Source organism: Leptosomus discolor, chromosome 10 (genome assembly GCF_034619465.1).
Source record: "Leptosomus discolor isolate bLepDis1 chromosome 10, bLepDis1.hap2, whole genome shotgun sequence".
Taxonomy (NCBI): domain Eukaryota; kingdom Metazoa; phylum Chordata; class Aves; order Leptosomiformes; family Leptosomidae; genus Leptosomus; species Leptosomus discolor.
In genome coordinates, this window is record NC_141400.1 from 21,328,694 (window position 1) to 21,353,831 (window position 25,138).

General features: G+C 46.1%; 1 protein-coding gene across 6 annotated transcripts; it reads left to right on the plus strand.

Annotated features, from left to right (window-relative positions):
- Nucleotides 1–182: 182 nt before the first annotated feature.
- RBM27 (RNA binding motif protein 27) lies at nt 183–23,354 on the plus strand. 6 transcript variants are annotated; one of them, XM_086471246.1, is made up of 22 exons: nt 183–254; nt 2,973–3,091; nt 3,943–4,067; nt 6,449–6,555; nt 7,122–7,315; nt 7,745–7,831; nt 8,151–8,408; nt 8,958–9,191; nt 10,386–10,520; nt 12,591–12,740; nt 14,577–14,724; nt 15,002–15,155; nt 16,357–16,614; nt 16,727–16,855; nt 17,716–17,838; nt 18,339–18,413; nt 18,524–18,688; nt 19,105–19,209; nt 19,312–19,503; nt 21,431–21,517; nt 21,970–22,080; nt 22,701–23,354. In XM_086471246.1, the coding sequence occupies exons 1-22, from the start codon at nt 196–198 to the stop codon at nt 22,785–22,787; spliced, it is 3,102 nt and encodes a 1,033-aa protein (XP_086327372.1). In that variant the 5' UTR covers nt 183–195; the 3' UTR covers nt 22,788–23,354. The 6 variants fall into 6 exon arrangements, with proteins under 6 accessions (XP_086327372.1, XP_086327373.1, XP_086327374.1 ...); XM_086471247.1 differs by lacking the exon at nt 7,745–7,831; XM_086471248.1 differs by lacking the exon at nt 7,745–7,831 and having other exon boundaries at nt 6,464–6,555.
- The last annotated feature ends 1,784 nt before the right edge of the window (nt 23,355–25,138 follow it).

Genomic DNA, 25,138 nt, shown 5'->3' on the forward strand with positions numbered 1-25,138 from the left:
GATTGGTGAGCGGTGGCCTGGTCCCGCCCCGGCTACGCGCAGCAGGTTGCGTTGCGGGCTGGCGGCTAGTTCCTGTACTAGGCCTCGGTGGGGGGAAGGGGCTGGGGCGAGCTGCTGCTGCGGGGAGCGGGCCGGGCGGCGGCGATGGCGGCGGCGGCGGTGTAGAGCGGAGCCGGGCGGAGCAGCGGGGCCACCATGATCATAGACAACGTGGACGCCCTCAAGTCCTGGCTGGCTAAGTTGCTGGAGCCGATGTGAGTGCGGGCGGGGGCAGGGCCGGCCCGGCCGGCGGGGCAGGGGCTGGTCCCCGCCGTGAGGGGAGGTGGCTCCGCGCCGGAGGGTGGGCACCGACGGGACGGGACGGGACGGCGAAGGTGAATGCGGAGGCCGGGGCGGGCGGCGCTTTCCCCGCGGAACGGGGCTGTGTGCGGGGCTGGGGCGCGGGAGAGGCGGTGCGGTGGCGGGCCTTGCCTCCCTCCGCTCGCCCGTCCGCCCGAGCCCCGCCGCTGTGGCTCCCCGGGCCCGGGGCAGCCCCGAGGGACCGCGGGGTGCCAGGGCCCGGCGCCGCGCCGGTGGCTCGCGCGGTGGTTGGCGCTTCCGAGACACGCTCGGCTGGCGGCAGACGCCGGTTTGAAAGGGTTGGGGTTTACTGAGCACTGGTGCCCGAGCGTGGCCTTTTGTCCCGACGTCTGCGTGTCGGGCTCGGTCTCGGTGTGAAAGGCGCTCGGAGCCCGCCGGGCCCGCGGGTGCTCCGCGGCGGGGGCTGCTGCGGTGCCAAGGCGTTGTCCGGCCGCTGGACCGAGCCGTGAGCCCGTTAACTGGGGTGCACGGTCCAGCCTGGCTGCGGGAGGGGCGCGGGAGCCCCGGCGGGCTCTGGACAGAGGGGCCCGGGAGGGCGGCGTGTCCTGGTTCGGGACTGACAGGAGGAGATTGCTTGGAGGGGTTTCGCGCCGGAGAGGAGCCGCGAGGCTTGCGGAGCAGCTCGCCCGCTGCCGGGGGCGCAGCGGAGCTCTGGCTGCAGCAAGGGTCTTCTGGAGGACGCGGACGTGTCAGTAACCACCAGCCTTGCAGCCTCCGCAGAGTGAAACCAAGACCCGTTTGCAGCTGCGGGATGTGCGTTTACAACGTGTAGTTCTTCTGTTTCTGGATTTTAGGTGGGCATTAGGGCTGCTCAATTGTAGTCGTTAATCAGCAGGCCTTTGAAAATTCTTGCCAACTTTCTTTTTTAACATCATGGGTCTCTCCGAGACTTGGTCAAACCCCTCAGCCAGCCTGTCTAGGCTGGACCATAGCTGCTGCTCCTGCGCCTTCTTCGCTGCAGTTCCAGTCGACCCTCTGCCTTGCTGTCCAGCGTTCCATTGGGGCCTGAGCTGCACTGTAGGGGTGTGAGTTGGAGACGAAGGTTCGTAGCAGAGAGTCGTAGAATTTGCCAGTCGGTCCTGGTGGTCGAGGATTCAGGGGTGAAAATACCAAATATTTAACCTGGAGAGGCGTACGGACCTCATGCCAGCTCCTGTAACACACAGTGTAATGTAGTGCCCAAGAGAAGCTGACGGGTGGGGGATGGAGCGGGAATGGCCACGAAGTGCCGGACCGCCTGTCTCCTTCGCTGTGAACCGAAGGTTCGTCGCCAGCTCCACGTGGGCACTAGTGCCGAATGCATGATGTACAGTTTGTTTCTTTCTGTGAGTGTGCCTGGGTGTAGGATCTGTAGAAAGTGTGAATTTGTGGTTTCTTTGTTGTTAATTGCTGCATTCAACACTGCTTTCATCGGATGGTGGAAACGGCGAGCAAACTAATTTGGGGTAGAGCTGCTTGGTTGGCTGCTAGTTAAGGATTTTTATTTTCTCTAACTACTTGTCATCTGCACAGCTTTTGCCTTTTGTTTTTTGTTTTCTGGATTTTTGTTTTTACTTGAGATTATTTTCAGGTCTGTATACTCTATACGATTTCCTTCTATTTTCGTAGTTAAAATACTTAGAAAATACACAATGCCCTCTCTAAATATTTCTCTTAAGGAGAAAAAACTCTTTACATCATCAAACCATTTTAGGTTCCTACCTGCCATCTGATGGCTTGCATCTGCATCTTTTTAGAGAGGCAGAATGATGAGCTGTTGCTTAATCATCTAACAATCTCGTTCATACTTCAAGTGTTTTTCTAGTGGCTGAGTAATGGCATCCAGAGCAATATCCAGTTTACAGATTAGTGGCAGAGTGTGGCTGTACAAAGTCGGCTGTTGCTGGCCTTCATGAAGCTAGATAAGGGCGGAGGTGGTGCAGACAGTGAATCTGTGTCAATAATTGCACCCCTTTGGACCCTTTGCCAGTGGTAAAGGATTATGGTAACATTGGTAGGCATGGAGATAGTCCTTGGGGCAGGAAGACCCCAGGGTGCTGGGCACAGTGACTTCAGCTGTACAGAACGCATCGCTGTGCCTGTTTAAAATTGCTTTTGCGGGATGTCTTTCTGAGCTGCTTTTCATGGTAAGAATGTTTTAATACTTTAAAACCACTGTAACGCTTCACAGTGGTTGCGCAGTGACTTCCCTGGTGCTCGCTCTGCTGTTGTACAGATCCATACTTGGTGGTGGCTGCTGTGCATAGAGGAGGTTAACAAACGATGGCATCTGCTCGCTTGCCCTGGAACTGGGACCCTCTGTAAAAAAGGAGAAAGGTGGCTTTTCCTGAGCGAAGCTGAGGAGGGAGCAGAAGAGTGAGAATGTTGTCAGATGTGGTAGGGAGGGGGATGGTCACAGGGCAACTAAAATATTGTGCTGGAAAGGAAACAAAAAAAAGAAGCCAACAGCCCTTTGCAGATGCCGCTGCCCCAGTGCGGCCATGCCAGTGGTGGGTGTCAGCGAGCGCCTGACATGTTGCCAGGTCTCTTTGGTGGCTCCTCTGTGCCCGCGACCGCTCGACGCGGGGTTTGGCGTCTTCAGCAGAATCAAGAGTGGCTCTTTCTCTCCATAGATGTGATGCAGACCCTTCAGCCCTAGCCAACTATGTTGTGGCATTAGTCAAGAAAGACAAACCCGAGAAAGAGCTGAAAGCTTTCTGTGCTGATCAGCTGGATGTCTTTCTGCAAAAAGGTACTGTGCTCTCCACTGCTTCATCTGTTCCATGGTTTTCATTTCACTGAGGGCAGGAGGGAGGAGGACGTACCATTGTTGCCTTCAAAATAGGTCTTGTTATCCCTGAATTGAGTATTTCTTACAGAGTGAAAAGGAATAAATATCTTGTGATTAAAAAAAAAAAAAAAAAAAAAGTCCTAAGATGAAGTTGTGTAGCTTGGTCTTGTTCATGGTGGGTGGGAGGAAATCCTGTGAAACAAAAGTGAACAATTTAACTTTGAAGTCTCTGTTGTGCTGCCAGAAGCATCTCTGACAGATGTTTGATAACATTTGAAAACCTGATCCGTATTAATCTTTCAGGCTTCTGGTGAGCTTCTCATAGCAATTTGGTTCAAATTCCACGTTTTAAACACTTGAAATGCTGACACTCACGGGGAAGGTATTGTGCATTTTTTTGGGATCTGACGTTAAACTGCCCGTTAGCCTCCTGGGAATGGTTTACTGATTAAAAACTGCCACGAAGAGGCAGATGACTGCAGCTAGTGGACTAGCTGTGGGCTTACTCCTGGAACATAAGTTCGCTCACACTTGCCCCTTAGAACGTTTCAGAGTTGTAAATGTGACTGAAGGAAAAAATCTCAGTTGCTGTCTTGGAGATACCTGATGGACTTCTTTGTCTAAGTAAACGCCCTCAAGTTCCACAAATGTAATTCCAGCTCCTTCAGTGGCACTGCTGTTTGTTAACCTAAGGTGGCAGTGCAGCTGCGAGCAGCCCACCTGCATGACTCTTTTCAGAGGCTTCTCTGGTAAATCCAACAGTGCCCTTAAATCAATATATAACAATGTTTTCTTGTGTTCTGTGTTCTCAGAAACTTCAGGTTTTGTAGATAAACTTTTTGAAAGTCTGTACACAAAGAGTTATCTTCCTTCCCTCGAACCCACGAAAGTAGAAGCAAAGCCTGCAGGTCAGGAAAAAGAAGTCGTCAAGGAGGAGGTAACATTATTTTGTTCTGTCTATGTGCCTCTGAGTTTCAAATTAGCCATCCCATACATTTGTGAGCCAAAACGTGGATGAAAAATCCACTTTTTTGTGACTAATGCACAGGTCTCTGTGCCTCTGAAGAAAAATGGGAAATGACCCTTCAGACAAGAGCATTTTAAAATCTTTTTATGGGGTCTGCGCTTGACCTAGAGTAGGAGCGTTCAGAAATGCTGTTCACACGTCCCTAGCAATACAAGCTGGTAATGATTTGGAAGGATTTAAGAAAGGGGGAAGAAGCAAAAACATTCCAAACCATTTCTTTTTTCAATTATATATATTCTGTGAGAAATAGAAATGATTTTAAATATTTTCTGTAGTACATAAAAATCAGTGAGATATGGTGGCCTCTATACTGAGGGATAATTACTTTAAAAGTGAGGTAGTGTTCATCTGCCAACAGTGATTTCTTTTTATCTTGTTTTTATGTTTTATTGACAAAGTTGAAAACAATCAAGTTTTTGAGAAAAGCAAAGTAATATTTCCATAGTTGTCTAAATCTCTCTGTATTGTATAATCCTCTGCTCTCCCTTGTCTAAGATAGATGAGTTTTTCTTCTAAATTGGTGGTCTTCCAAGGGAAGAGACCTCTTCTCTGTGTTTGTAGCGTCTTCGTCTAGTGTACACTTGGAGAGAAAGCTGAGGAAAATGTTGCTATAGAAGTAAGCATTCTTTATTGCCATGTACTCTGATCCCAGTTTGCAAAGGTACTTTAGGCTGAACGTGTGTTTTAATTACTGTAGGAAAGATACAAATACAGTCAGAGACTATATATGAAATTTAGTCCTTCTCCCTCCCGGGGTGCCTGTCATGCAGTGTTACGAGCAAAAACTGTTGCTGTTGTAAGTGTTGGTATAAATGGACCGTGGGGAGTGGTTTTTTCTGACCGGTGCTCTGAATGGGTGTTCAGATTTGCGCTTTTGTTGTGAGCCTAAACCAAGGTGAAGGGAAGACCTTGCTGGAGTTGCTTGTTCTGTCTCCAGAGTTAAAACTGGCTAATGGTCATGAAGGTGACAAGTAATTGCAGATCGAAATCTGTCAGTCAGCCAAACCAAAGCTCTATTGCATTATGACGTGGAATGCAGGTCCTTATTTGACAGAACGTGATTCATCAGTTGATTTAAATTGAAGTTGCTCTTTAGGTTTTTTCCCCCTCTTTTCTGCTGTCCTTTTTTCACCTGAGGATGAGACCCAGAATCATGACAACTTACGGAAGTAGCGTTGGTGATGGAAGTTCATAATTTGCAGCTATACAGGACTTCCACTTTAATAGTTTTCTGATCAGTTCTCAAAGTCCTGTCGTAACTTATAGAAAGTGTTTTAGAGCTACCTTCAGTTGACTTAACCAGTGCTCTTCTAGGGGAAAGGGGGAGGGTTTAGGGAGTGGGGGGCAGGAATAAGGCAAAAGAAGATATCTAGGACAGCTTTGTGGGACAACTTTACGGGATCAGGACGTTAATTAGTTGTTTCAGCATCGGTAAGACCTTGATGATTTGTCGTACAGCTCGGTGCATTATGTGGTTGCTGCAAATGGAGGACACAAAGCAGGTGTGGGATCGCAGCTGAGTCTGGGTTGGAAGGGACCCTGGGAGTCCTGTGGTGCGGCTTGGGTTGGAAGCAGGGCCTTAGGTTAGGCTGTCCAGGGCCCTGCCGAGCCAAGCCTTGAATGTTTCTGCCAACTCTCCTCAGACAGCCCTGAACAAGGATGCAGGAAGCCTGCCTTTTCGATTTGTTCTAGTTGGAAAACATAATTTAGAGATGATTACCACCAAGGTTACGGTAGCTTCTACGCAGTGTGAAACGGCAGCAAAGGCGGCAAAAGTACAAACTGGGTTCAGAGGGATTTGCAGTAGGGGGATGGCTGGTGTGCTTCTGAAACTGCTTCTGACAGGGCCAGCAAGAAGTGTGACCGCTGCAACCATGTGAACAGGGTTTTGCTTTAAAGCATTTATTTCAAAGCCTAAACTAGTGACGTATCTGCTTGGAGCAGTGACTCTCCTGAGTTGTTCCAGTTAGGAGACTCAGAAGATACCTCATTTGTAGAATTGCTTACTCTGCCTAACAGGATAGAGACTGGATTGAGAACTTGTCTTTCATGAATCCTGTTTAAAAACAAGATATCAAAGTTTTATTTTGGGGCATTCCCTCTGCAGAAAAACCCGAAAGATTTGAAACAACAAGTCCAGCAACCTGTAGTGCTTGATTACTTGTAGTGCTGAAGTATTCTGTACAAGGAATAAATATTGGTTTTATCCAGGATGCTGACTGTAACTTGAACTAGATCTTGGTCTTATTTTCTTCGTGGACAAAAAAGTGATACTCATTCTTGATTGGTAGTTGTCTGTTAAACAGAATTTTCAAGAATCAGTGGAAGAGGAGCGGGATAGCAGGAAGAAGAAGTATTCCAGTCCGCAGAGAAGCCGTGCGGATTCCAGTGAACAAAGGTTAGTTTTGAACCAAAATATTAATATATTCTTCTGTATTTGGCAATCTTTAACTGTGGATTTTTACCTTGTAGGTAGTGATTTCTCATAAAAAATAGTGATTTCCCCCCTACGTTTCTCTGTCTGCAATGTATTATCTGTATGTCAATCACGTGCGTGAGAACCCTTCACAGAAGTTGGTCTCTCCTGAAGACCTGACAGTGTTTTTCAAATGTTAGTACCTAGGAATGGCAGCGATTGCATTCTTTCCCTTGTTGTATGGATGAAAAGCGTTGTTGGGGGTCTCTGGGGGTTGCAGGGGGCTGTTCACAGTATCATTGTTGCTTTTAAAACGTGTTCAGTTTTGCTCGTCTGACTTTTTCACCTTTCCGGTTCTTCCTAGTTCCCCCCTTGCTGGTCTCTGTGAATTAGCGATTCAGCTTCGAGATTCTGTACTGGGAATTCCGACTTGAATGTTCTGCTGCCAGATTGGTTGGGAAGGACGAACAGTGTCGTAACTTGCTGCAAGCTTGTGTCTTCGTTTGCGTTCGCTTTTCATAAACGTCGTCTGCATGTGTGTTTTCTAGAACCAGAGAAAAAAAGAGAGATGATGGGAAATGGAGGGACTATGACCGATACTATGACAGGAGTGACCTGTACAGAGAGAAGTCTGGCTGGCGCCGGGGAAGGAGCAAAAGCCGTAGTAAAAGCAGAGGGTTGAGTCGAAGTCGTAGCCGCAGTAGGGGTAGAAGCAAAGACCGTGATACAAGCAGAAGTGTCGGTGAGTACCCGAGGTGCTGCTGTAGGAGACCGTCTAACGCCAGTGATGTGTGGTGACCCCTGCATACTGCGTGGTCTGGCAGGCTGCAGGTGTCCTTGAGTAGCTGGAACGAATTTTGAGAGCTTTGTGTTCCTGAAATTATTAATTAAGATGCTGTTCTTCAGAGTAGAACAACTGAGGGGATTGTTTCTCCTTCGCTCACCTCTTTATTTATCCACAGGTGTACACCAGTGGGTATTGGCAGCTGATACTTTGGCGCTGTGTGCGAGGACACAGCTCTTGATTTTTTTCTTTTTTTTTTTTCTTTTTTCCTCAAAGATTGATCTTTTTGCAAAATAGTGTTTCCCTCTTTTTTCACTTTTTTCCTGTGGGTTTTTAGAGGTTTCTTGTAACTGAAGGTGGTTACCATGTGATCCAGTGTTCTTTTAGGGCTAATTCAGGTCTGTTGGAAAAATAAGAGGCGCAGAGTACAACAGATTTCAACATGTGTTGAGACCACATTAGTTAAGGGTGGGGGTAGGTTTGTTCATTCAGGCTTTTCCCCCTCTTTCTACTTTAAAAGAGAAAGCTGTAATCCAGAATGGAATAAGGACTAAAGGAATGAACGTGCCTTTTGCAAAGAAAACGTTTCGATTTCTGAAGTTAAAACCTTGTCTGCATTATATTTAGTTCTTATTCCATTGGTAAAACTAAGCTCCTTGAAGAACAGTTTAACGTGCAGAATACTGCATGTTTAAGGAAGTGTTTATACTGTTCTGTGTTAGCTTTTTCTCAAGGGTCTGATACACAGAACAAAGCATGAAGAGTTTCCCTAACTGTTATTTTTTCTGAACAGAGCACCGAGAGAGATCGAAATTCAAGAGTGAAAGAAACGATGTTGAAGGCTCGTATAATCCGGTCTCCGTGTCTCCCAGTAAATCTTCTGAACAGTATTCCTCTGCACAGTCTATTCCCAGTGCTGTTACTGTGATTGCACCTGCGCACCATCTTGAAAACACAACAGAGAGCTGGTCAAATTACTATAACAACCATAGCAATCCCAGCTCGTTTGGCAGAAACCCTCCTCCTAAAAGAAGATGTCGAGATTATGATGGTAAACAGTTTCGTAGTTTTCAGTTTCATACCTTGTTTCAATTATTCTGTGACCCTTTTTTTTAGGTGTTCACTAGACGTGGGCAGCAATTCAAAATGCAGTAGCCTGTGGAGTACAGCTTGTGTGTAAAAGATGCGTATATGACCTGTATTTGACTGGGGAGATAACTAGTCTTACTGGAAGCACTTTACTTAAAATCTGACAGTTGATGGATAAGAGCATACAGAGTTTGTTCACAATTCTGTATAAGCCTGGCAAATGTTTGAACCTCTGGCAGTTCTGATAAAGGTTCTGGTATATGTGTTTAATATAAACCAGGTGGCACTTCTGACTTGGGTTTTTCCACAGCTTTTGTGATGGATTCATGTATGTTTGTATGCTTTTATGGAAGATTATTCTGATTTGAATTATTTTGAAACCTCATCTGGTAATGTAACATTGGATCTGTGTTTTCTTTAGTAAGAAATTCCAGCAAAAACTGAGATGCTACAAATCGTTGACAATGAATTTCTTTTTTCTAAAACCATGATTAAATGTCTTGTTTTGCAGAGCGAGGATTTTGTGTACTTGGTGATCTTTGCCAGTTTGATCATGGAAATGATCCTTTAGTAGTAGATGAAGTTTCCTTGCCAAGTATGATTCCTTTTCCTCCGCCACCTCCGGGACTTCCTCCTCCTCCTGGTATGCTTCTGCCCCCTTTGCCAGGTCCCGCTCGCAACATGAGGCTGCCAGTTCCGCAAGCGCATCCACAGGCACCGCCTCCTGTTGTGCTTCCCGTACCAAGTAGGTCAAAACGTTGTTCTGGGTTGCTTTGTCACCGAGTGAAAGTGATGGCTCTTGCTGTAAGATCTGTGTGTATTTGACGTAATGAGTTCGAGGTTCTTTGCTGGCCATGTGCTGATCAAAATATTGCCAAAATAATTCTGAAAAATCAGCTTGCAAATGATGATGTTCCTGGCACTCCAGACTGAACGAGATAAATTGGGTGGGGAAGTGGAGGTAGATCTTTCAGATCGTCTCATAACCCTGATGGTGTTTGATTGATCATTGACAATTGGATTACTGGCTTTTTTTCTTCCTCGTGCAACAATGTTGAGATTTAATCTCCTAAAAGTTCTAATAAATTTCTGCGTTTGTGGTATATTATCTGCTACTAAAATGCAAGATATAATTGATACATCAAAGACCTGTTTTAGCTCCACAGTGACCTTTTAGCCTTTTTTGTTATCTTACCGCATCTTATAATACGAATTCTGTGAAGGAACAGAATATCAGATAGGTGGTGATTCTGTTCCAGTAACGCAGCACGTGCTGTGACTGCTGTATCAGATGGCAGCAGCTATGGGACGAGAAATAATTTGATATAGGATTAACCCTCAACTTTGCATGAGCCTCTCAGTGGGTGGAATTGCCTTGCTATTTGGTGAGCTGACAGCTCTGAGTGCAGTTGAGTCTCCATGGGCTGTGTGCTGTTACTCCTTGTCCTTTTGAGGCATATAGCGAGTAGAAACGTATGTATCGTGTGTGGTGCAAAGCGAGGAGAAATGAGTAAATTCCTTGTCTGTGGATGCGTTTTGCCCTGTAGTACTTGTTTTAGAACTGTAAATGCTGCTGATATGATCTCTTGCTCTGAGCAAGCCTCGATTCTTCACGGCAGAGCTGAGGGAGGAGCTGCTTTAGTTGATGCAAGCTCTAACAACAATAAACCTCTGGGGAAGAAAAGGCACATTCGTTTTGGGGTTTGGTTTGGGTTTTTTTTTCTTAAAGCTTTGTCCTTTCTGGGAAAGAGAAGAGGTGTTGGAATCAGAGTAACTTACCTGAAGAGGGGTTCTCAATTTACGCTTACTGTAGTGGGATTGTCCATATTTACGATCCTGGCCTGGCTCAAAGCAAGGCATAAACAAATTGCATGGAATTGTTTGCTCATTGTCTGTGGAGTTACAAGTCTCAGTGATCTGTTCTGTGGTGTCATTGTAGGACCAGCTTTAACACAGTCAAGTTTGATAAATAATCGTGACCAGCCTGGGACAAGTGCAGTGCCCAGTCTTGCGCCCGTAGGAGCAAGGCTACCTCCTCCTTTGCCCCAGAACCTTCTGTATACAGTATCGGAACGTAAGCAAACACCTTTTTTAAAATCTGCTTGAGATATACATTTTAAAGTTCCTCTGTCGATGTTTGATTAGGAATTATTACCTCTGTCTTCCTCCAGCGCATACAAATCTAAAAAGAAGTCTGATGGCTTTCCCTGGGGGCAGTCCGTGGCGGCTGCTCCGGGTGACACAGCAGTAGTGCTCTGTCGCTGTCTGAGGGAGGAGCAGTGGTGGGGACCTTCGCTTGGGTTTCGCGTGCTCAGAGCCGTAAGGTCGGTGCATAGGAAAGGGATCCCTTCGTCTTCAAGCTGTTTAGCAGAACGTTGGCAGGCAGAAGGTGGATCTGCCAACCTGCAATTACTGTTTAACTGGCTCTTTATTCCTGTCCGGCCTGGGCTACTACAGATCAGAGAGAGTTTTGTTATGATTTTTGTCCCAGCTGTATATCACAATAGTCTCCACCGTCTTCATGTACGTTAGTACTTCCTATCTTTTTTTCCAGTCGACTTCGTTCTAGCTTTCTATCTTTAAAAAAAAACAGGAATGACTTTCAATGGACATGTCTGTCTTCCTTAACAGAGCTCGGATTTTTAAAAAGTGGGTTTTTATGAGAGGAAATAGCATATGTGGAGAGCCCTAGGTTGCCCAGTTTAAATCCAACAAAGCTTATATTTCTTTGATAAGGAAGAGTAATGGCATTTCCATGGTTTACGTGAGCAAAATAAGTTAATTAAATCTCAATGTTTTATCATATTCCTGTCTAGGTTTTTTTTTTTTTTACATAAACATTCTGAATTTTATTCAAAGGAGGGCTCTAGTTCATCTTCCATGTCCTGTCCTTTGTGACTTCCATGCTTTTCAGAACTTCAGTCACTCGAGTGTCTTCTTAAATAACCTGTTCAATCATCTCCAAGTGCTGTCAGGCATTCGGTCTTGCCATCTGATTCTCTCAGCTTCAGAACTTCTTCTGCTGGGTGATTCTGTCTGTCTGTGCTCGCGGAGCATCACTGGCTTCAGCTGCATGGCAGGATTCTGTTCTCCAGAACATCCGTGGAGATTCTCATGTCCTGGTCTTGGACTGCTACGGTAACAGCTGCTGGTTGCCCTCTTGCAATCAACCCTATGCCAGATTGTGGAGGAGGAGCTTGTGGTCCAGCTCGTGCAAGGTTAATGAAGGCTCTTGGCAGAGCCTGAAACTAGAAACATCAGTATTGAAATTCTGGGGCATCTGTTTTAAGATGTAGAGTCTTCACTGTTGCCTGCGGAATAAGAGGCTGAAATTTAGAGTGCTTCAAGTCTGTCGAGTCCCCTTGTGTAGGCATTCGCTTCTGTTCCAGGGTGGACTGTGTTTCTGTGGAGGCTTTTCATGGACTTTATTCATTCTAGTTCTTGTAGCTTTTCCTTTTCACGGTTGGAAAAATGCAACATCCTTGATTTGGACCTTGGGCTGGAGGAACAATAGGAGTCAAGTCCGTCATCTTGTGTTCTAGTGGTTACCCTTTTTAATTAAAATAGTCATCAGTACCTTACTGGAGCTAGGCAACTGGTCTCACTCTTACCTAAGTTAAGAGAATTTAATAGGTAAGTATTGGTCAAATTACCTGATTTCTGAGCTTTCTTTGATTAGAAACATTTAAGTATGTTCTTCCCAAAAATCTGTTTCTGAAGTAAACTAGACTGTTGGGCAGCAAAGACTGAAAATCGCTTTGCATCTTAGACCGTGCAGAGTAAATGCTCAAACTAAACCTCTTGTTGCTCCCCTTGAAACACCGTCAGACCCTATGAAGGCTGTCAGACGGACACCTCGGTCCTTTTCAGGCAGCTCATCAGCAGTGCTCGGGGGTTGTGACCTGTGTGCTTTCGACAAACAGTAGCAGTTGGATTGAAACAGAAGAGAATACGCCCAAACAGACGGGCATGAAGTTCAGTTGAGGGTTTTGATGGCTGTGCACGTTGGCTGTACAACCTCTCTTCTCTCTTCGTCCAAAACCATTTCTGATTCTTGGACGTCCGTGCATTTCCTTAAAGGAAAATTAACCCTGAGTCTTAAACTCATTTGAAAAATTCTTTCATTTCTCTCCTTTTTTTATAGATACATATGAGCCAGATGGCTATAACCCTGAAGCTCCTAGTATTACCAGTGCTGGTAGATCTCAGTATCGGCAGTTCTTTACAAGAGCACAAACGCAACGTCCAAATCTAATTGGCCTAACATCTGGGGAGATGGATACAAATCCAAGAGGTAGGAAGGGTTTCTAGTCGTTGCTGTTGCTATTTTTGTCCGAGACTGTCAACGCTTATTTTCCCCCTTTTCAGCCTGAAAGCAGTAGTTGTTCTCACTGATCTAGTATGTCGGAGCAATTTTCAGACATCTACCTTTTTTACAATGCTGATACGACCATACTAAAGTCAAAGCAGCCTTTTTGATTAAAAATAACCTCTTGCTTGGGAATGTTACAAGGGTTTTTTGGTTGGTTCGTTGGGGTTTTATTCCTCTTTAGCCTGTGAAGGCACTTCCCAGGTGCTGGGGTGCTTCTAGAAAGAAAAAGGGTGCAGAAAGATGACTTTAAGCAGTACAGTCTGAAGAACTGCTTTTGATTTGCCAAGGGCCCGGGGCACAGAGGTGATGATCTACAATACTTGCCTCGGCGGTTGTGCTGGTAGTGAGGAGGGGAACTGTCGTGGCATGGTTTTGTACTTGATACTCTGACTCTGGCAGCCAGGTGTTCTCTCCAAAATGACCAGTGCAGATGCATTCTGATTCTCCCAGCCCACGGAAATCCCAGTCTGCATTTACGTAACTCTGAATCCTTAACGGGATGGATGTGGACGTAGTCTCTTGGTGGTAACATGTACGAAGTATCTTTTAGGGGAGAGAACAAGTCAAGACTCTCTAAAGAAATTTTTGTTCTCTTAGCATAACTTTCTTTTTCCCTCCTGCTTTCCACGCCCCGATCCTTACAAGAAAAGATGTTAAATTTCAGCATTCACTGTTACACGTCGGTGTTTCTGATTCAGCAGATAAGAGAGTTCTTTCCAGTGGCTCATCCTATAAAGAATGATTAAATATTGTTGCAGAAATTGCTGTTGCTGTTTTCATCTTAGTGAGTATCATAAAAGCAGGGTTGGGGCTTTATTGCTGGCCCTTAGATTCTCTCTAAGAACCCATTCCGCTTGTGAGGCATGGTGAGTGTTCGGCAGCGCTGCTTCAGGCCACTTGCTTTACTGTCTTTGTTACATGTGTGGAAGGTTTCTCTAAAATCATCCTCCAAAGTAAGATTAAAACTGTGCCCCAAAATGCCCAGTCTTTGTTCTCACCAGTGTAATCAGCAGAGCTCTGGCATATATAAAAGCCGTAGAAAATTGACTTATAACTCAGACTTCTTTTTAGGAGTTGAATATTTGGCATACGCAGGAGACTAACAGCAATAGCATAATCTTAAAAAGGCTGTAAATAAATACTTGGCAAACTGTGATCTAGTGCTTTGGCTTTGTGTTTGCAGAGGTTGCTTCAAACTTTCATGTCTCCAAGAGCATAATTTCATGCCATAGTTGTGCTTGGTTAACAGTTTGTTGCTGAAAACAGGATGGAGGGATGACAAGGGGAGAGCGGTGGGAGGAAGGGGTTCTTCGTTGCTTCTTCACTGTTGAGGGTTAATACAGGGCAGGTGGGTTGTTCAGCCCACACCACCTTGCAGAGCTCCAACCTGCGGGCCGGAACCTAGCCTTGTCCTGGCCTTGTGCCTGGTTTCTTTTCCTGCTCCCCGCCCCTTTTCATGCAGAGTCTGAATTTTCAGTACCTGAAAGATGGAGTTTTAGTTTTGTTTCTTCAAGCTAATACTGATCTTAAAGGTCAAAATCTCATCCCTGCTGGCTGGACTGAGTGTTTAGTTTCTCAGATTGTTCTGCTAGCAAGTGATCTCTGAAGTGACTTCTTGAACAAAACTGACCAACTTGATAAAGTCTTCCTGATGTTTACGTTTTTAAACCCAATCCTATTTTGCTGCTTACCTGAAAGCTTTTCTGATGTCTCCGTTGCTGTACGGTGAATAAGAGAGGCCGTTTCCCTTTCCTCCAGCTGCCAATATCATCATCCAGACTGAACCTCCCATCCCCATTACGAACAACAGCAGCAACGTGACTAGAGTTGTCCTGGAACCGGACAGCAGGAAGAGATCTCCGAGCAGCCTGGAATGTCCCCCGTTAAAGAAACCGTGGCTGGGAAAGTAAGAGCTGCCAACTGCCGCTGCCCGCCTGGAGCACCCATTGTGGCTCTGCTGCGAGTGGTGCTGCTCCCCGGTGCCTGTGACGGGAGCCATTGGGTCAGAAAGTCTGTGTCCACCTCATGGAAACGAAGTATTTGGTGGCGGGAGGAGCTCGGTTTTGCTCATGCCTAGAGCGTATACTTGTTATAAGAAAAATAAAAGTTAAATGAACGTTTGCTGGCCTGCTTAACTCTACATACACTTGCTGAAATTACTGTCTTGTTCTTGTTTTCTCTAGGCAAGCAAATAACAACCAGAATAAGCCAGGATTTTTGAAAAAGAATCAGTATACGAATACAAAATTAGAAGTTCGAAAAATTCCACCAGAATTGAACAATATTACACAGCTCAACGAACACTTCAGCAAATTTGGGACTATTGTAAACATTCAGGTAAAAAAACAAAGTTCAAGTTTATGCCTCTGCGTGAGTATTTTATTTTCCCTGAAGCCTTGTTGAGTATTGCAGCTGAACTTCATTCCTTGAGACATCTTAATGGAGGCTGACTGGGAGAGTAGGTAAACAAATTCAAAGAAACCTTTTCTTGGCCTCCTCTGTATTATTACCTTAATTCTATAAAAGGATGTTGGCTTCTGCCTTCATGAGGTCTTACTGAATCGGGAAGGCTTGCAGGTTTAACAGTATCTAAACCAGCCCAGGTTTTTGATCAACTTCTATGTAATTTTTGAAAGAGATCTAACAATTTTGTCCTTGCGTGATAGTCCTACAGTATTTCGTAGTCAGGATTTTGGCAAAGACGCTGCAGGAAAGTCTATATATGCATCAGTTTATTATTGCTTTATACTGCAGTTTATTACAGCATCCTACAACTGGCTCCAGTTCAGTGCTGTGCCTTGCACGGTAGGAAGGGGAAAGGCACTATATAAGCAAAACACAGGTAATTACATGGTTAAAATAGCATTTAAATTTCCGTTTATTTTTCTAGACAAAACAGTTGTTTCTTAAGTCCTCAGTTAGAGGTCTAAATAAAAGCCAGATACCCAGGAAGCCCCTGTGTTTCTTGAATTGATAATTTTATGTCTTAGCCCAAAAGATACTGCGGTGCTGTCTGTCACGCTGTCCGAGTCATTAGACTAGAAAGCCCAAGATACAGTTTTTCTCCTGTGACTAATTTTTACAGAAAAATAGTCTTATTCAAGACTGGTAGAGAGCACTGCTTTGAGAATGTGGTGGACCTTTGCGTTGTACATCCTTGGAGAGCAGTCTTCTTTCAGGAGTTTGGAATAAAGATCTTTTGCATCAGCACTAGGGTCTCTTCAGCCGTGCCCCCGTGGCAGTTCACAGTGCTCTGAATATATGATGCTATTTGGTGGAGGAGGGAGGAGTCTTTTTTTTTTTTTTTTTTTTTCCTTTTTGTTTTTTCTTTTTCCACTTGTATATAGGCTTTGCTGCAAGTATGTGTAGTATTTGCCAAATTGGCTTTAATTACACAGAATGTTGTACCTGTATTTTGAGCTGTTAATATCGCTGGATATCCCCCTCGGTATTGCAGGTCACTTGTAGATTGGTTTGCTGCTGGCTGAGATGTTTTCTTCCTTGGGCAGTAATGCGTTCTATTGAACTTGTGATTTAGGTCGCTTTCCAGAATGATCCGGAAGCTGCTCTGATTCAGTACTTGACCAACGACGAGGCTAGGAAGGCGATTTCCAGCACAGAGGCAGTTCTGAACAATCGATTTATAAGGGTGCTGTGGCACAGAGAAAGCGAACAGCAGCCCCCGTTGCTGCAGCAGCAGCAGGCGCCCGCGCAGTCTCTCCATCACCAGCTTCACCTCCAGCAGCAAGCCCTGGCCCCGGCTCCAGCCGTGACGGTGCACAGCAGCCTGTCAAAGGTACTGTGCTGTTGCAGGCTGGTGCTTGGGCAGCGAAGGTCTTCCTGGATGCCTGCTAATTCACAAAAGCGGGGTATAATCTCTCATTTTTTTCGTATCTGTTGACACTCAGGTGATGAATAAACCACTGGCATCTGGCGCCTACGTCCTTAACAAAGTCCCGGTGAAGCGTCGCCTTGGAGCAGCGGGTGGCAGCCAGCCTGACTTGGGTCAGCCCGGGGCTGTGGCCGAGGATCCCCAGGTGTGTTTCTGGAGGCTGACCGCTCGCGCTTCTGCTCAGAGCTTTGACCCGTTAGCTAAGAAGGAACTAGCAAGTAGAGCTTGTGAGTTGTTCCCAGCTCCTGCTGTTTCTTTCCACCAATGTTCCGTGTGACCGTGGTCAGTCGCTCCTTCCTAGCTGCAGTAGCTGTTTGTGTGCAGTCGGGGCAGTGGCTTCAGAAACCAAGTACCGGTATTTTAAGTAGCACAAAATCTTTTTGGCGGTGCTTCATGGTAAGCAAATCTGGCAGCCTATCTGTGACGTCAGCTTTTTGTTGGCGAATCTAATTGCTTTCACAGTGATTTTTGAGCTTACGCTGTGCTTAACAGTAGTGCTGGAAGCTTAGAGAATGCTTCTGCGCAGAGGTCAAGCTGATGCAGTTTGAGTCACACCGATACAGTGCAGCATGTGTTCTTGGCCACAGAGAGGTCCTCCTTTCAGAAGGGAGGTATGCAGGTGGCTTTTGCTGCCTACTTTGATCAGAAAGTGTGATGGTGGACTATGAATGTGAAGCTGAATGTCATGCAGATGCAGATCAGCTTCAGTGGTCTTTTGGTGGGTATGGGAATACAGAGGGAGTTTGGGATGAAGAAAGAGAGAAAGTGTCTTTTGCAGAAATCCTTGTGACAAGCGTTTCAGCTGATGGCTTCCCAGCATGCTGACTGTTAGACTGATGCCTTCATGCTTGTGTGTTAATTGCCTTGGTCTTTTTGTCTCCTTGCACAAACCCGGGAGTTTGTTCCTGTTTCACGGCGTACGTTCCTTTCTCACTCACGGGTGGTGCAGCACACTCCTTTTGAGCTGTTACGTATTTGGGGGGGGTGGTGTTTTTACTATTTCAGACATTTCCTACTTCTACAAGCCACTCAAAAATGGTTTACAGTTCTTCGAACTTAAAGACATCTATGAAGCCTGGTGCAGGGTCTAAACCTCACGATGTGCAAGAAGCCCTTAAAAAAAAGCAGGTACGTCACTGCTTGTTGGCTGGCTGACCATGAAGCCATCAAAGTGCTTTATCAAGAAAGATCTCAGAGAAACCTCAGATATTGCTGGGTAGCTTTAGGGTTTGTGTCATTATCAGGCTGTCTTGGAAATGCCCATTGAGGTTAATCATGGGTAAGGGAGTATTCCTTTTGGGGTGTCTCACTTGGCACACTTGGTCACGTGTGGGTTTTCTGAGTGTTCTTGAGGCATTTCTCTGATTTTAATCTCTGCAGGTATGAGTTGCTTAACTGACAACCTAGGATGTTTCTTAAGAGGTGTCTGAGGGGGGCAGAAACTTAGTAGAGTACTTCATAGCAGGAAGTTATCAACTTTTTATTGCTTTATACTTGTGCGTTTTGCAGACTAGTAGTTTTCATTGTGGCCTTCGCTTCTGTAGCTTGAAAAAGAAAATATGCTATATATGAGGACATATACTGCTAGACTGCTTTTTACTGACTGAAATAATTTTCTTCTCATATAGGAGGCAATGAAACTCCAACAAGACATGAGGAAAAAGAAACAGGAGATGTTAGAAAAACAAATAGAATGCCAGAAGGTAAGTCTGGCATGTCTTCTAGTAAATACACTCTGATTTTGTAGATACCTGTCTGTTCAGTGTTGTTTTTTCCTGGAATTTTATGTTCCCACTCTTTTGTTAATACACAGATGTTGATATCCAAGCTGGAGAAAAATAAGGCCATGAAACCAGAAGAGAGAGCAGAAATAATGAAGACCTTAAAAGAACTAGCAGGGAAAATATCTCAGTTAAAGGATGAATTAAAAACGTCATCTACAACCTCTACACCATCAAAATTAAAGTCCAAGACAGAGGTATTTATTGCCCAAGACACCTGCCTGCCTGTCTCTTGTAACTGTTTCTGATATTACGTCCTAAAAATGCAGCACCATGAGATCAAAACACTTTCAAGCAGTGTTTTGAATTTGAGAGTGACAGCCATGGACGAGCAAGCTATGGTTTTAAGGAACTCGCGTGACCCAGTTTTGCATGTAGCTCATTCAGGCTTGTTCCAGTTCTAAAGCAGGGAATGCTGGGTCCTTGAAAAAATGGGTTAGGGAAGGGGCATGGAGGCAGCTGAAATAAACTGAATTTAGAGGAAAGTGTGGATGTTGTGTACTGTATCATTTACATGAATGTATTGCTGAAGAAATGGAATAAAGCACTAAAAGCAGGCATTACGGTTCTGCTTTTCCCTTCCACTTACTCTTTCTGCACCTTTTCCTCAAAGGCCCAAAAGGAACTTCTAGATGCGGAGCTGGACTTTCACAAGAGACTCTCTTCTGGGGAAGACACGACTGAATTGCGAAAAAAGCTAAATCAGTTGCAAGTAGAGGTGAGTTTGTCTGGGTTGGCGCTTTTAACGTATTTGACGTGAGTGTTTTAAATCCTTTCAAAGGGAGGATGGCTCTGTACATCACGTGTCTTCTCTGAACAGGCTGCCCGTTTGGGCATTCTGCCCGTTGGTCGAGGGAAGACAGTGCCCGCCCAAGGACGAGGACGAGGACGGGGTCGTGGTGGGAGAGGAAGGGGCATGTTGAACCATATGGTGGTGGATCATCGTCCCAAAGCACTCACAGTTGGAGGCTTTATTGAAGAGGAAAAGGATGAATTGTTACAGCACTTCTCTGTAAGTACGAGGTCACGTTAAAGAAAGACAGACCTGCAGAGGGGAGCTGTGGCCGAACTGTAAACCTGAGATTAAGCAGGTGACCAGTGCCCTGGGTGTGTCCTCACTTGCAGAGGGTCACGCTGGGAACCTTGTAAATGACTGGTTCATTGTCAGATTCTCGAAGATGCCAGTCTTTTTGTTTCTGTTAGCACAAACAAATCAAAGGCTTCATCCTCAACTCATGGAGCGGGCTGTGGGTGAGCAAACCTTTTCAAGAGTTACCAAGGGTGTAAATGTGATGCCTCTTAGAGCTGCTTTACGGTAGTGCCCAGTGCATTCCGTTAGTGGGCAAAGCTAAAGAGCTCACTGTGACTCGTTCTGCGTAAAGGGGGTTGCAACAGGCACTGGAAGGCTGGAAAATACCTGTCAGCCTCTCTCTGTTTACAGGTTATTTTTCAGATTAGCAGTTCGTACCAGTTGTCTTGCTTCCCTCTAGCTCCACCAGCAAAGCCCTGTTGTGCTAAACGAGCCATCAAGGTCGAAGTAGTTGAATTTGTTTACAAACTCGTGGTAGAACAAGCAGCTTGCTAGTTCACAAGCAAGGTTAACAGATGTGTTGACATCATAACTAAGTTAATGTAATAAAGGAAAAACTGATTTTGCATTTCCCTCAGTTACTGTTTGCAGAATGAGATGTTTTCATGGGCAAAGCTGGTGAACTTCTCAGACAGATCATGTAGTACTTCTTAAACAGGCCCAGCATGAAATCTGAGCTTGACCCAGTCAGCCTGGCATTTCTGGCTGCTCTTTGCAAGGCACGTGGCTGACAGGGAAACCTAATTCTGCAGCGTCCCAGCCTGGAGAGCTGGGGACAGAAAAGCAGTAGAGTTCTCGAAAGAGCTGGTGAGCGAAGCCTGCTCGTGTCTGGTTTGAGTGGGAACAGAGAACCCTGCAGTTCGGGGAGCTGTTCCCCTCCACTCCCGCCCTGCTCATCGGCGGGTTAGAGGCTGCTACTGCTGCTGGGGCAGCGCTGTGAAATGGGTGGTGTGGTCTGACCAAAAGCCAGCCTGCTTCCCAGGGTGACAGCAGCACCGTGGGCCCGGGAGAAGTCCCGAGAGGGGACCCGAGTGCCGAGATCTTTGTTTTGATTCTGCTTCTGAGAGACTTCAGGTTTTGGAAGTTCTAGCCATCCTTAGCTGCTAAAACCAGCAGAAGTTTTTACAGACAACTAGTGCTGTTACTCAGGCTGCTGTCTTGCTGCCTGTTAAACTACTTTTCTTCTGTTACTCATATTAAATCTGGAGTTGCCTCCAATTTCCTTTTGTGCTTCTTGTACACTGTGCGTAAATCCCCTTTTTTATTATTTATTTATTTATTTTGGGGAGGGTTTTTTTTACTATTAAACTGTCATTGCTGTGGTCATTCCAATTTTTGCCATTATGCAGTATATAAATTCTAAAAATGCAAACTTCTTAATCTGGACATACTAGATTATTTTTTCCCTCCTCCCAGCAGTATCCTTACAGAACGTGTTCAGGAACACTACAGCAAAGTTTGATTCCTGTTGCTGGAATCTCTTTTGCAGATTAATGAGCTCTGAAGGACTTGCCTGGCAGGTCTAAAGAAGTACAACGATGAAGGGTGGAAGAGAATAAGGGAAATAGCAAATTCAAATAATTCACTGCTGGGCTATAAATTAATACTTACTTCCTTTCCGCCTGCAAAACTAAGCTCCACTCAGTAGAATAACAATAAATCTGAGCTTTTGCCCAAAAATGCCAGTACAAAAGCTGCAGTATTGCTGAATGATGCGGCTGAGATTTCTCTGGCTTTCGCTTTTCTGTCCAAAAAATAAATGGTGCTTCAGTACCCCGACGTTGCAGCACGTGATGGTCATGTTTTTGGAGGATATTACCACCGCTGTTGATTGATTTTTCTCTTCTAGAAATTTGGAGATATCGAAGACCTTCAAGAAGAGGATTCCCCATTAAGTGTTGTTGTAACTTTTAAATCTCGCTCAGAAGCTGAGAATGTAAGTAGAGTAACGGATGTGGGGGTTTGTGGCTCTAAAATAAGAGTTTGTAACTTCTTGTGTTTGCCTTTGTTGTAAGATTTAGCAGGCTTTGCTTCCACTAGTTTTCCATAGACAGTGGGGGTGTCTGTGGCCACTGCCTGTAGTGCCCCTGGAGGGGAAGCACCCCTGGTTACCTGGGCCGTAGCGTAGGGCCTTTGCTGGTAACGGCTCGCTGTCGCGGTCGCTGGGAGCTCTGGGATCTCCCCAGCTTGCTGCGGGTGACGGGGTGCGGCGGGTGGGGGTCGGGGTGACACTGCTCTCGGCAGCCTGAGGGCGGCTGTGGCTCCTGTGCCTGAGATCTCCAGGCTGCGGCCGTGTGACTGTCACCGGGTCCAGCTCGTGGCTGGCAATCTCCAAGATTCGGTACTTGATCCTCCTCCTGAAAACCTTTCCCTTTGAACACCACCCAGGCTGCTAACCAGGGGTCGCGCTTCAAGGACCGGAGGCTACAGATATCGTGGTACAAACCGAAGGTACCTTCCGTGTCCACAGAAATCGAGGAAGAGGAGTCTAAGGAAGAGGTACAGAAATATGTTAATGACCTAATGGCTCTTCTAGGAATCTGATAGCAGAGAGCTCCTTTAGGATATGGTTTTCTGTGTACTGGAGAAATGTCATAAAAGATGATTTTGCAAACCAGAAACTGCACTGGTTTTGAGTAGTCAGGTATGTTTTCCACATTTTAAAATGGGGAAAAGGGGGGAAAAAAAAAGTAACACTTTCTGGATGGGCCATTGATTCATCAACTGTGAAAATAAACCTGACGTTCCTGTAGGCAGGCTGCCAGTCTTTTCACTTCCCAGTATTAAGGCTCCACCAGACCAGTTAGGTGTATGCTGCCCTGTAATTAGGAGCACATCAAGCACATCAATGCCTGGGCATTGAACAGAAAACAGCTGTCTCGGAGAGAGTGGGTGGTGGTTCATTCCTGCTCCCTCTGCAGTTTGGGTTGCTTTTCCTTTCCTGATGTGCGCGGCTGCCGCTCGTTCCCTGGGCCATGTGGAGGTAACTGGGAGCGTTTCAGTGAGACGTGCAGGAAAGGAGAACCGGTGCGGAGTGCAGCTGGTGCTGTCGCGGGACGCGGCTCCTGGGAGGCAGCCTGGAGCTTCTGTGTTCAAAAACGCGTTTTTTCTTCACCTAGGAGACTGAAACCTCAGATTTATTTTTGCACGAGGATGATGATGACGATGACGAAGATGAGGATGAATCCCGTTCCTGGAGAAGATGAAACTTGACGTTGGAAATGTATAATTTTAGGAATATAGTTCAAGCTCCACCTTTTAAACCTTTATTTAAGGAAGTTGATGAGCCAAAAATAGCTTTACTTTCTTTTCAAACCACAAGATTTAAAGTGAGCAACGTTTGTCATGAAAACATTTCGGATCTCGAGCTGAGATACTAAGGTAGCCAAAGGCCCGGTAACTTTTTACATAGCTGTCAAGCTCACCAGGGTGGTGATTTTTTTTCTATTTAAGAAGGATAAAAAGAGAGAGGGAGAAAACAACAACCTAGTATTTTCTTGTCCTCTTTTTGTGTCACCTGTATTACCTTGTTTTGGGTTTTTTATAATGTGGTTGATTTGTTAGTTTATAATTGAAAAGATATTACAGGTTTTATTTAGCAATATTATGGGTTAGGGGAAAGACGTGACCTTTCATTAAATGTTATGAAAGAAAAAATTGCCTCATTTGCTAATTGAAAAAGGGTAGCATTTTATTTCATATGGAATCACTTACTGTAGGAATTATTTGTGGCTAGATTCATAAAGCATTTCTTTCGATATGTTTGAAAGCCACATGGTTTCATGTTCTGCTTTTGTGAGAGGAGATGGAAGAAGCAATTTAACAGGGTATTGTTATGACACGGTCCAGTTCCCTCCGTTTCTTCAAATTCTGCTTCACAGAAACATCAGCGATGACACCCATTGGGGTGAATTCCCACTCGCTGTGGAGCCCCTTCCCTAGTTCCAGTTGGAGTCGGACTGACACTTCCCTGCGCCTCAGTAGTTGTGAGCGTGAACGCAGGGAGGGTCGTGCTTCCTCCGAAAGCAAGCCAGCTGTGCCAGCAGCCGCCTGCCGGCCAGGAGGAACTCCTCCTCCTCCCTCCTCCCTCCTCCCTCCTCCCTCCTCCCTCCTCCCTCCTCCCTCCTCCCTCCTCCTCCTCCTCCTCCTCCTCCTCCTCCTCTCCCCGTCACAGGCCATTGGCATATGTGCCAGCCACATCCATCGAGCGTCCGGAGCAAAGCACTTCTCAGCCCGCAGCGTGTCGCTGCCCTGCCCCACGGCTGGCGATGAACCAGCGCTTTACCGGGGCAGAGGGGCGTCGGAGCCGCTGGGGGAGTTTATCTCCTGGCGTGGTTCTGCTCAGGCACGTGTGAGGTGAACACCACCCCCTTCTCCGCTGCCTTATTGTCATACCATGAAAAACCCGCCCCCGCCCCCCAGACACGGTGTGTGTTACAACAGAAACGGGGACAACCAGTCCAGACGCTTGAGCCGTGTATCATGACTGGGGCAGCCCCTGCGGTCCATGCCCCCGCTCTGGCAAGGTCCGCGCTCCGCTCGGGCCGCCCTGCCATGCGCTCGAGTCCCTTTTGGGTGCGCTCCTGTTGGAAGGAAGCAGGGTGTTTGTGTGGAAACGCTCACCTCCGCTGCAGAGTTAGCTTGCCAGTGGATTTCCCAACGAGTTCCAGGCTGAAGGAAAACCTTTACGTGCTGATGGCTCTGAACTTGGCTAGTGACGTGCAGCTGAGCGTGCCTTCGGGCTAACGCTTCCCCTGACTCCCTTATCCCCTGGCCGTGCATCAAAAGTCAAACCAGTCTAATTTTCTAACTCCTTGTCTCTCAGTGTTCTGGCTCTTTGTACCATTAGGACTTTCCTGCAAATACTGAGGCTAAATTCCAGGCGCAAAGGGAGGCCAGTCCTGTGTACGTAGAAGAATGTCTTGCTTTTCTCCCATCATCTCTAACGTTTCTTCTGATGTCTGTGGCTCAGTCAGTGTATATTTTGAGAAATCCATTGCAGCAAACATTTGAGTCCTGACAGTCTAAAAGAAATGATAAGAGGGAACAAAAGGATTTATATATTTTTTGTACAGAGTTTTTTCTTAAACTGTATAATTCTGTAAATACCTTGCTTTTTTGTGTACTAAAACTACCAGCGTATAGATTTCAATAAGAATTGTTGTATTTTTGTATTTGGAAAAAGAAAATTACAGTGAATGAATGAAGCTGTAAGAAAAATTGCAGTAGCCTTTGACACCGGTGGAATGGGATTCCTTTTCATATGGTTTTAGCTCTGAAGTGACACGGGCTGGCTCAGCCGGGCCGGCTGTTGGAGCTGGGTGAGGCAGGAGGGGCGAGCGCAGGGGCTCGGTTTGGGAGCCTTTTGGAGGGCTTGGCACGATTCCTTTCTTCCCCCTTGGCAGCCCGCATTGGCAGGCTTCCAGCAGCCCTCACCCAAGCGCCGAGGCACCGAGGGGCTGCGTCTCGGGCCTGGCTGGGGCGGGCGGCAGGCAGTGGCCTCGCTGGCGTGGGGCGGCAGGCGCTGCCGTGGTGGCAGGAGGAGCAAAGCTGCGCG